Source organism: Artemia sp. Qi Xiang Cuo, chromosome 3 (genome assembly GCF_049724085.1).
Source record: "Artemia sp. Qi Xiang Cuo chromosome 3, ASM4972408v1, whole genome shotgun sequence".
NCBI classification, from domain to species: domain Eukaryota; kingdom Metazoa; phylum Arthropoda; class Branchiopoda; order Anostraca; family Artemiidae; genus Artemia; species Artemia sp. Qi Xiang Cuo.
Window position 1 is genome coordinate 75,655,561 of NC_142796.1, and position 12,246 is coordinate 75,667,806.

The 12,246-nt window shown below is 34.5% G+C and overlaps 1 protein-coding gene across 1 annotated transcript in view; it reads right to left on the reverse strand.

Moving 5' to 3' along the window:
* Window positions 1-477: 477 nt before the first annotated feature.
* The window catches only part of LOC148954536 (uncharacterized), a 149,988-nt gene continuing 138,219 nt past the window's right edge, over window positions 478-12,246 (reverse strand). The window contains exons 6-7 of the mRNA XM_089087137.1: window positions 10,221-10,435; window positions 478-1,896 (exon numbers count right to left, since the gene is read on the reverse strand). Coding sequence (XP_088943263.1) covers window positions 874-1,896; window positions 10,221-10,435 — 1,238 coding nt within the window. The 3' untranslated portion in view covers window positions 478-873. The remainder of the gene's footprint in view (window positions 1,897-10,220; window positions 10,436-12,246) is intronic.

Sequence of the window (12,246 nt, forward strand, 5' to 3'; positions counted from 1 at the left end):
CACCCAGTCAACTCTAATAGTTTGGCCGGACAAACTTAAATTTCTTATTATGAATGAGATGGGATGATTTTTTAAGGTATCGAATCTCCTTAAAAAAGAAAAGAAAAAAAATGGATATCTGAAGTCAATAAAACCAAGCCTAGGTCCTTTTTTGTCTTATTTGAGTTTCTCTTGATCCTGGAATATTAATTAAGGTATTTACTATGCCGTGTGTTTCAAAGCAAATCATTGTAGATATAAAAACAAAATACACTTTTTTTGCCATTTTTCTTCCCATTACAATTCCACTTATTTTGGTATTTTCTCCTTTCTATGGTCCACTTAGTGCTCTTCAATTCGAGACAACAAAATTTGACAACAAACCTTCAAAATGATTTTGCTTGCATCAAAGTATCTCTATCTTGGTCATCATGTCGCTAAAAAAAAATTTATTCCAAGCTTATAAAGAATACAATCAATATCCTCTGATATGCAAAACTACACATACTGTACTATATTCAGTTCAAACGACGGTACAGTAAATGAGGCTGAGTAACGAATCCCTGAAGTATGCAAATAGATGAACCTTAAAAAGCTAAAATAAAGATATATCGTGTATGTTCTAAGAATTATGCTATTAAAATAAAAAAAAGAAAGCTATTGGGAAAATCAACACAATTCGTAATAATAATAATAAAAAAAAATTATTAGCCACATCTCGTGGTCTCACACCAAGTTAAGCTATTTCTACTCATAAATTTTCATTTTTGTTTTACAGGGATAGCCATTTTACGACCATTATATTAACGAGGACAAACTATTAGGGTCATTAACACTTCAGCTAACTAGAACAAGTTCTATCCAATTTATATCTTTCGCCCCTTAAAGTAGAAACTAAAGATAATGCTTTTCATTGAAAGTGCTTACGCCCACATTATTCACGGCTCTAGATTTCTTGCAACATAAAATTGTTAATAGAATTGTTGCTAGTGTTACTGTAAATATTAAAACAGGTATTGTCCAATTTACATTTATATAATCTCTTGATGTTATTAATAAACAGGTCTCAGGAGCCTCATCTAGGGGTTCTCCAAGATAAGACCCCTGAGGACAATCAATAGCTCCATCACATACTAAGTATTTAGGAATACAACTTATGCCATCTTTACACCGGAATTCACATTCATCGTTTTCTTTAATTGTCTTTGAATCGTTACTTGATAATAGCCACCGAGCAGCTACTGACGTCCATTTTAATACGAACCTTGCAGTTGGACGGATGGATCTTAATCGTATTATCACTTTAGAGCTCCTTGATTCAAACTGTGGTTCACCCCAATGAGAAGGCAGTACTTCATTCGAGTTTTGGTTCTGGTTGCATAGTCGAGAATATGGGTCACTTTCTCCAGAAAATGTGAAGCTCAAAAAACTTTCTTTACAATATTTATCAAGAGTAAGTTGGGATATTTTGAACACAGGTTGATATGTTTTTGGTAGGTCCACTTTCCAGAAGCAGTCTATCTCATGTTGAGAGCTGTGTAGTTGTTTTTCTGGAAATACTATTTTTCCCGTATGTGTTGATCCCTGGGACACCCCGCAATTATTTTCAAGCGCCTCCACTTCAAATTCAAACTGATACAAACTTCGGTCCTTAAAAGAATTGGGATAAATATTAGTCAAGTCAGCCAATAATGTCATTTGAGACCCGGTTGACCAATATGTAGTGGAAATTGTAGAAGACAAACAAATACACTTAATTGTGTCACCATCTGAATCTAGGAGTTTGATTGTATCATACTGCTTATTCACATTTAGGCTACACAGATTGTTTTTATTGTTTTCTGAGCTACTGCACTGTCGTATGGGATCAAATTTAATACGTTTTGTAGTTAATCGCAGTCGTTCATTGTCGTTCGCCTGCAAAATAGTTTGAAAGAAATTATACAGCAGAGTCAAAAGTCATTCCTAAATATCTAAAAAACAAGAAAAAAACCTTGAACCCGACTCCCAAGAAAAGTTATGGATTCTCATTTTCTTCAGTAATTTCACAGTGATATTCAGAAAAATTATTTCATCTGTTTTCATGGATTTATTCCAAATCTGCACCACACTCCTCTCGAAACGTACCCACCCCAAAAGTAACTTCTTCTATCCGTGCTTGGCTTAAGCTTTCTGACTAGACCTTTTCCTTCGGGTGGACTGTCGGTACTAAATTTTTAATTTGGAGACTGTACGCACAAGTGCCATCTAACAGCTGCTATTCTATTCGGCACACTTTATTTTCCTCAAGTAGTTTTTCTGGTCTCTTATTAATAAAGGGAAGTTGGGAAGCAGGATATAGAAATAGAAAAAAGTTTAAAGTCGCAGAAAAGACGGAGCCAGAAAAGAACGAAAATTCTTATATATTGTTTCAGTAAATTTTAATCTTCCTGTAATAACAGGAAGATTAAAACTTTTTGCAGAGGAGGTTTTGCAGCCACAAGAGACTATGTCATAAAAATAGGGAGAGCTAAAGTTCATTGCCCAACCCGTGGACATTGATTTCCAATCCAGTAAAGGCCTTTGGAAAAGTCCTTAGCTATAGGAACAAAAAGTATCTCCAATTAGGTTGTAATTACCTACAATTTGATTATCTGTTTCGTAACTTAACATGCCCGTCAGCTGATTTTGAGCAGGATTTTTTTTTAACTTGTTAAAGGATTTAATAACACTTAATAACGGTTCAACTAACATGAACAACAGTTTGTTTGTTGGTTTTAGCAAATCTCTCTTAAATAGGTGGGACTGTCGGATGTTCTGACCACGATCAGTGAAAGTGACTTGGAGAATCTTGTATCTATCTTCTAACGATGGCAAGGGCAACTTTTTTTAGCTACCTGACGTTAAACTTAAAAACACGGGTGACGAGGGTGATCCTTAGAGTGCTATTGTACCAGGAGACTAACACCTCAGAAACGATCGAAACTGATGCCATAGAAAAAAGGAAAGGGTTTTAAACTCATTTATGCCCACTAAGAGATGAAATTATTCTACCGACCAATCGTACGAAGAAACCAAATTTTCTTCTTAAAGTATTTACCTCAGCATTTGTTTTGCTCAGACTAAAAATGCTATGAATTTTACTTATCACCGAAAATTTAAAAGAGTCCAAATATTTCTGGGGAAAAATTGGACTTTTTCAGTGAAGGGTCAGTCTCGAGTATCCATACATAAAAATATAAAAATAGAAAGCCAAGTTTCTTGTGCTGTATATCGCTGAAATAAAAAAAAAAGAAAAAGAAAAACCCATATTTTGCCCTTATAATCAATGTGATTCATTCAGGACGGAAATTTCAGGGAATGTTGAACACAGTAAAAAGGCAAAAACATATTATGTACTTATAGATCGTTAAGATTGTACCAGCAATATCTCAGGAACAGCCAAGGGAATTAAGTTTAATTAAGTTAGGGTTTTTAGGCCTGAGAAAAGATTCTTATCAATTTCAAATACGCGGTTTTAATTAGATAAAAAAGAATTGAACAGGGGATGAAACAACAGCTCCAGAATACTAAATTGTCTTCAGAACTGTTATGCTGTCATGTTTGATTTGACCAGTTTCAAATTATTTTCAGCAAATAATGGACTAGGGGGCCTTCTCCCTTTCTCTTTAATCCGCACTTCGTCTGAAGGGCAGCAAACAACGCAACACCAGCTATTAGATTGTGCTTTTCAGTTTTATCCCTTTAAAAGAAACTTGAGTCTTTCGATAACAACATTGCAGAATGGTAAGCAAAATAAAAACTAGACTACTTGCAAAACGTTTTCAAACTTCCTGTGTCCTGCCAGTATTTTGATACCTACAGTGTATTTCCAGAACAAATCTGGGGCAACAGTTTCAATATCCATTTCGCTACTCTCTCTCTCTCTCTCTCTCTCTCTCTCTCTCTCTCTCTCTCTCTCTCTCTCTCTCTCTCTCTCTCTCTCTCTCTCTCTGTGTGTTTGCATTGTTCCATGAAGGGAGTTCATTATATGCAAAAAAATGGCTGTTGGGTTTGCCCTGAAAGTACACAAGCTGCATCACTAGCTGAACAAGCTTTTAAATTTCACCTTGGATACGTGAGCTTTTTTCTTATTTATGTGACAGCTTCCTTGGAGAATTCCCTAGACATAGGTGTCACTCTTTGCTGCTTTCCAGTAAACTGGAGATCAGACTTCAAACAAGAAAGGCAACTTTCAGCGTGAAAACTCAGATATAATTGATCCAGGGTAAGATAATTTTCTAATATCCTTGATAATCTTTAGGTTTTTAATATAGGAAGGAGTGAGAAAATTCATGCAGAAAGTCTTTTACATTGACTATGTAAATTCCAACAATTTGTTTTGCAATTAATTCTAGTGTTGAAATGAAAGTAAATAGCCTCTATCATAAACGAATTAGCATTGCGATGAATGATTTTTTTTTCACTCGCTAGTCCCCTCAGAACTTTTTTTTCCACTTGCAAAGGTGACTAGGAAAGGGTGTATCATTCTAAACGATAGGATTAAGGGATTAAGGGATTTTGACCATGGAGATTCCAGTAGTATTATTTCAAGCTTTTACGCAACAGAAATTACACTAAAATTAAATTTTGGGACCATAAGGCATTTTATGATGGAATTGTCGCGATGAAATCATAAAAAACGTGTAAATGTGAAAGTTAGCTTTCAAATGACCTTAAACATCTCTCTACGATATTTTAGTGCCCTATTAGTAATGGTTAATTAAAACCAAAAAAGGAAGACATATAAGCGTTTTTAGCTCGTTTTAAAAAATCCCATAAATTTGTTTCCAGAATGAACTTCTACTATTTAAATGAATTTGAATAATAGCTATCATTCCTGAACTAGTTGTTGGTTCTCTCTGTACTAGGGCACAGCTATTTCTGCAACCATGACCATCAAGTGTGCTCAGGCCATGGGCATGAAAAGTTTCACTAATCTTCAAACATATAGGGAAGAAAAATACATTGTTGTGTTTTGGCGATAGGGGGAAGGGGTAGTTTTACGTCGAAATGGCATACAATAAAAAAGGACAAAAGAGAATTAACCACAAAAATACCGTTTGTTCGAGTCACCATTCGATTTGAATGGGATTGAGTCAGATAGATTTGGGTTAAACGGAGGTCGAGTTGAACGAGGATTGAGTTAAACGAGATTTGAATTGCACGGAAGTTGAGTTGAATGGGGGTTGAAATAAATAGGGGCTGAGTTGTACGAGGGTTTAATTACACAAAGGTTTTGTTAAATGAAGGCTGAGCTGAATGGGTTTGAGTTGCACGGATATTGAGTTGAGTGAGGGTTAAATTGCATTGGGGTTCAGGTGTATGAGGGTTCAGTTAGGGGGCTTGAGTTCTGCCAGTGTTCAGTTAAGTGGGGGTTGAGTTTCAGGAGGGTTCAGTTTAACTCCATTAACTAATTACATTAATTAATTATTTTGAACGGGGTTCCGTTAAACGAGGGTTCAGTTAAACGGTGGTTGAGTTGCATGAGGGTTCAGTTGAATGGGGTTGAGTTACACGGGGGTCCAGTTACATGACAGTTCAGTTAAGTAGGGGTTGATTTACACGAAGGTTCAGTTAGACGCGGGTTGACTTGCACGAGGGTTTAATTACGCATAGTCTAGTTAAACGAGGGTTCAGATGCACGGAGGCTGAGTTGCAAGGGGGTTCAGTCACACAAGGATTCAAATAAATGAAGTTCAGTTGCAGGAGGCTTCCGTTGCACGGGGGTTCAGTTGCACCTAGGTTCTGATGCACGCCACTGGCTTTCAGGGGTCCACTGGCTTAGGGTTCAGTTACACGCACACAAAATACAGAATGAACTTTGCGAAAGGAGAGAGAGAGAGGGGTAAAATTGATACCTAATCCCTCTTAATTCCTTGTAATATTGTTGGTATTCACCTTTACTATTGGTGTTGGGGGGGGGAGGGTGATAGCGCTCCTCAAATTGAGAGAATACTGTTCAGTGCTGCACAAGAGATTGCATTTACATGACGACCGGCAAAGAAGTGGAAATGGGGGGACTCTTCTCGAAGTATTGCTTTGCAAACGTTAAATCAGGGTTTAAAGAATCGGGATTGAGAGGTGGTAGCTTCGGATTTAGGGTAACCCTTGATATAATATGAAAAACAAATACAAATTACATACAAATAAAAATCTTAATTGGAAGTAAAGGTCAAATTAAAACACAAAGCGAACAAAAATGTTTTGTATGTGAGGAGAGATGCCTCCTCCCTAACACCCACTTTTTACGCTAAAGTTAGATTTTTTGTCCCAGTTTTGTAAGAAGAACTGCTCAAACCCAAGCATTGATAAGGAAAAAAAAAAATCAAACCACTATAAAACTTTAGCATAAAGATCGGGAGGCTCAGGAGGGGGGACAGCCCTCCTCATTCATATAATGTGTAATTTCTGTTCGTTTTAAGTTTTAATATTGGTTTTTACTTTCATAAAACTTGAAAAATTTTAAAATTCATAAACATTGAAACATGAAAATAAAAGTTTTCATGAAAAAACTAGTTTTTTTTTATCCAATTTAAATGGATTCTCAATCACTGATATAGAATATCAAGGGGAGATGGCCTTGATAATTTGTCCGCATGTTGAACCGTGATAATGTTCTAGGAAATGGTGTAAAAAATAGTAAGATAATTCTTGACAAGCTAGAAGGGAAAGAAAATTTATTTAGTAAGAGGCAGTCAGAGATAGAATTAAATGGAAAAAATTTAAATGGAAATCCTGGCTGTATTGTTAACATGTCTCAAAAGTTGGGGGACATTAAATTAGGGGTAAGACATTGAAAATTATGAATGGGATTTTCCATGAAGAAGAAATCTAGATGACTTGAGAATACTTTAACAAAATCCCTTTATAGATAAGGAATAAGAATGAATGTGGTAACTAACGGATCATTGTCATGATTCAGGTACAAATACCACTGCTAAACAGGATTAGACCGAGAAATGCTGAAAATAAGCCATTAAGAGAGAAGAAAAAAAAACAATGTAGTCTTAGGAAAAATGAAAGAATTAGTTAGCCTCATGGGCATAGGTGAAATGAGTATGTTATATATTTTTTTCAAAAAATGTGTCTTCATATACAAAAAAAGAAAATGATTAATCTTCTAGGCAACTGTTCGTTATTACGAATAGTACCAGTGAATGGTGGTTTTGGTATCCTTACTGATCGTATAACCAAAAGAATAGTATCTAAAAAATAATCTAATAAAACAAATTTACAAATCTCATATCTTTAAAATTGGAACGTTTTTTTCTTTTTAGCAAGAATGCCTATATAGGACAATCTGGCTTTGGCTAGTTAATCCAGATATGGTCCCTGTCTCAAGTTTCTAATAAAGGGAATTGTTATAATTATAATTAGGGGGATTTTTAAAGAAATAATTACTTCTTATTTATTTAAAATTTGAATTCCTTAACTTGCAAAAAAAAAGAGAAAAATTATGTTGTTTTTCAGCAATAGATATTTTTTTCAGATATTAAAATACAAGATGACGGATGATGTTTTCTTACAAGAGGCCAAGGAACCGGCCAAATTCTTCCCGGATACTGCTACATTTGTACTTGCAGTATATTTTTGAAATTCCAAAGAGAGAAGTCGGAAAGGAGTGGGGCTTATACCTGCCAACAGATTTCTGTCACTGCTCTTGGCGACGTGGATCCATAAGAGAAGTGCAGCTACACAGCTACCTTATTAGTCGAAAAGCGAGCGTTTTTGAATTCGGTCACTATTAGCTAAAACACATGCATGAATCAGAATAAGTCCTTTAAACGCCAAGACCATTCAACAGCCAGGGACAACTACCTACCATCTTACATTGATATTGGATATTGAAAGTTACCCTCTTTTTATAAAGATTAAGGGAAAACATCGGTACGGTATATTACGACCGTGTCCCTCATCTGATTTTAGACACGTACTTACTACTCCCATTGGTGGATCCGCTACTGACTAAGAAGTCTCTAAGAAGTCAAATTTGAGCATTTACCTTCGGATAGTGTTCACCACATTAATGATAATGCATTTTACTCTTAACAGGATATTCAATCATAAAAGCAGAACAAAGCACATTAAAAAAGAGGGAAAGGTTCCTTTAGCAGAACAAAAAAGACACAAGAATAATTTAACTGAAAGCACTCTAGAGTATTTACTCCCGAGTAATAAAGAAAACCTTGTTTCACGGTCTGAGAATTCAGACGCTGTTTCGTTAAGCCATCAGAGGAATCAATTGTATTCTATGCAAACGTCATTTGTAATTCACGAAAAGAAAGGGAGATGATTTATTCAACATAAGAGGCGAACAGGTCTTCTCCGTATTAAGTTGCGGCTTTCAGGATTCTGTAAGGACTTATATTTCTAGTTTATTCCCGAGAGGGGAAACAGCATAAGCACTGATGTTTCTACTTTGTCTTTTCTTCTCAAAAGCCTTGACACTCCGACGAAATGTAATTTAGATTTAAGTCCAAATAAGAAAAATGGGGAAGCAAAGAGAATTGTTCGTGACAGCCTAATTTTTTATATACTCTAAGGGTCAAATATTTCAGAACATAATTTTGGGATATATGTTTCACATATTTCAAGGAACATCTCAGGGTGATTTTGGCTTTATATTTTGATCTTTTATCAAAGATTTTATACTAAAACTAAATGTCTTCATTTTGAAAATATGTAGGCTATTTTTGCCTATTGACTTTTAAAAACAAAATTTTTGCCGGAAAATACATTCCAATTCTAAGTAAAGTTTAAATGGGTTTTATTTTCCGTTAAAAAGATACTGCTATCAATAGCTTTTTTGAGCAAAAGTTATCCACAAAGCTACAAAAAATTGTTATTGATAATCGTTATTTTTTTTGTTAAAACAAGCCAACAGAATGGTACAGAAAACTTTTGACGGATTCAAGGTTTTAATAATTTACAGTTTAGAAATATGAATTGATAACTTTAAAAGAAACAATGGTTGAAGACTATTGTTCTTTAAGTGTGGATTCTTTTACCTTTTATATATTTGAGCAGAAAAGATTGAACAGAAAATATCATGGAAAATCATGTTTTTTACAAACTCTTGCTATTATCGACTATTCATTGCAAAAACAAACAATTTTTAACGAGTTTTAGCTGTAATAGAAGTGGCAAAAACTTGCCCGAATCCGAAGATCTCACTTGGTGAAGTGAATTTGATTCTAGAACTGATCAAATGGCACGGCTGAGGTTTTCCCAGGTTTTGCCCATTTCTAAAAAAAAAAAATCACAGGAAACGTCTAACAAAGACATAGGTATGTAGTAACAATTAAGATGTTGGAAACACGCCCCAATTTGTACTTTGCGATCGTTAGTGCCAATTTGAATTCGAATGTTTAACCGATTTACATCTTGTAATAGATACACTTTATCTTGCTTAAAGAAATGTTCTTACTCACTGAAATTTAAACAAGGATTCTACGTTTTCAATTATTTAAATTTACTTAATTATTTAGAATATTTAATGTTTAACTTAGTATTTTTCAACACTGTTTCAACAGTTAATGATGTCATTACTAATTATCAGAATCCATCAGAATTTGTGTGCCCCACCCTAAAGTTCAATGCATGCATTTACCCGAGTGACGTGAATTCTGATCATCTAACTAAACACAAAGACATCGTTTGAAGCTGTGAAGTCGTTGATTAGAGTACAGTAACTGAAAAATATAGCCTTCAAACTAAAGAATGATCAGCATATCCAAATAGCTTGCTGTGCCTAGCCATATAGATAACAAAGTTTCTGTTCCATTCTGTGTTACCCTAGATTCTCACATCTGGGAAACTGTAATAAGAAACAAGTATGTTATGGCAGCAAAAACAGAGATCATTTATAAGAAAACAGTTTCAACATAGAACAACCCCCCTCCCCCAAAAAAAGAATTGATACTAGGGCCCAGTTATAGCTAGTACTTCAACAGTGTTATAATATAGGCTATAAATTATTTTCACCTCACGAATAAAAGCAATTTTTCAATTTTCATTTTCAGAAAATAAGTTTTCATAAGGTTTGTTTTTCCTTATTTAATGACATAGAATTCAGCAAAAGTATACTTATACTTTTTAACAAATCATTTTACTAAGACAACACCCATGTTTCATAATATTGTACTGCTTTTCCAGAAAGCACGACAGGTGTGAATGAAGGTTCTCAAGCGCAACAAACTCTATTTAAACTTCAAACTTACTTTAATTTTGTAGCTACAACTGAGAGATTTAGCTCTTAAGAGGAGTCTATTTTGTAAAAGATTTAGACTCAGTCTTGGTAGAGTGGAATTCAAATGAAAAACTTCACTGCAAGGCGGCTCTTGAGGGACTCCTCCACTTGACTCGTTATAAAACAGGAAAAACAAAGTGAAATCTGAAGAAGTTCCATCCATAGAGCCTTGGACACTTTCAAATTCTGAAAAATTGAGATATTATAAATGATTTTATGTGCACTGTTAAGATAACGTGAAGCATTTCAACAAAGTTCGGTCGGTTTTGCCGATAAAATTGTAGCAGTAGCAGTACTTCAATTTTGTTTTCGCCTCATTGATTGTATACAGTAGTTGTTAACGGCCCAAAATTTTAGAATGGTTTTCCCAAGTAGAGTATTTTCTTGAAAAAAAGCAAAAAAAGACGAAAAGTTCCTTAAGGCAGTCTCAAAATATACTTTATTTTAAAAATAAACTTTATTCTATATTTAATGAAATTTCACCGACAAGTCAATTTTTAAATGTACCATGCATACAAGCTAATGCTCTATTACCTAGCCCTAAAACATAAAATCTAACACAATCTAATTTGTCATTGGTAAAATTGCAGCTTGCGCAAGCTAGGGATACGTTACTCTGCCATGAAATTTAACACCTATTAATTAAATGTACCTTTAAACTAAGCATCTAGGCTACTAGTTGTTTCCTATATGTTTTGGTGGTGAAAAGGATCTGATTCAAAGCATTATTATTAGTAAAGCAGGTACTGGTGCATTTAACGTACACTTTTATATACTAATGAGAGACAAAACCCGCCAAACTGGTTATTTTCAAGAGACCGCTATTGAGAAATGGAATGCACACTGCGTTTACGATGTTTAAACTGTGGATTTTTGGGGTATAGGGGGAAGGTACCTAGGTTAGGTTACGTACTTAATATAGCCTATGGTATGCTTTACCTCCACCCCCCTAGTGTGCAAACATATAACCCAAATTTATTTATAAACTATCATATATTCATCCTATTTTATTTCATTAGCGTTAACCAAACTTGACTTTTTAGAAGTGCCCGTATAATTCACCAGTACCGTAAAGCATATTACTAATAATTGATAAACTACGTCATTCAAATTGATACGTCGTTGCGTAACAGTTTGTATGAAGAAAAAATTCTCAATGCAAAACAGTAACGGAACTGAATGAAAAGAAATAGCAACTAGCATAATTATATCTGAAGAGGAACAAAACTCGCCATTCGTTTTTGCAAGTCACTCTTTGTCAAGTTTTGTCTAGCCATTTTTTTTTATGCTTTTAAAAGTAATGGACTTAAAGGCGGAAAATGCTGATGAAAATAATAGGTTTCTTAAAATAGCAAAGCTACTTTACTTGTCACGACGGTTTTATATTGAATAGTTATATAAAATAGCCATGAAAAGGCGGTTATTTTAAAAAGTAAATCTAAATCAGTTGTCCAAAATTGGTTATTTTGAACAATATATTACACAGCGAAATGTGATGATGCCGTTCAAAACCCTCAGAAGACTAGACTGCCATGTCCGCTTTGCCAAGAATTGATGAAATGGCTTAAATTGATTTTATTTTTTTATAGTCAGCTTATTTTCAGTACATTGGGAATTGATAAATTTAAAGAAAAAAACCGCTGATAAAAATTTATTACGTATTAAACTAATAAAAGAAAATCGACAATTGCAAATACACTAATTTCGAAAAAAAACCCAATAAATTCTGGAAGTGCAACTGAAATGCTATTAAATTTTAAACAAGAAAGATGTTTTAACAAAAAAAACAAGCTGCAACAAATTTGTTTCATTAAAGTGGAAGTGCCACTTAAACCTGAATATGCTTTGAACTTGAGTGAAAACATTTCTGTACTAGGCAGTTTCTTCCAAGACTCATTAGTAGAATGGCCCCTATTGATCCCACGAGACCCACGTGGTTTATGGTTTTCTCAGTGAAAATGAAAAAACAGGAACTTTCTCACATTTATGGATGTCAA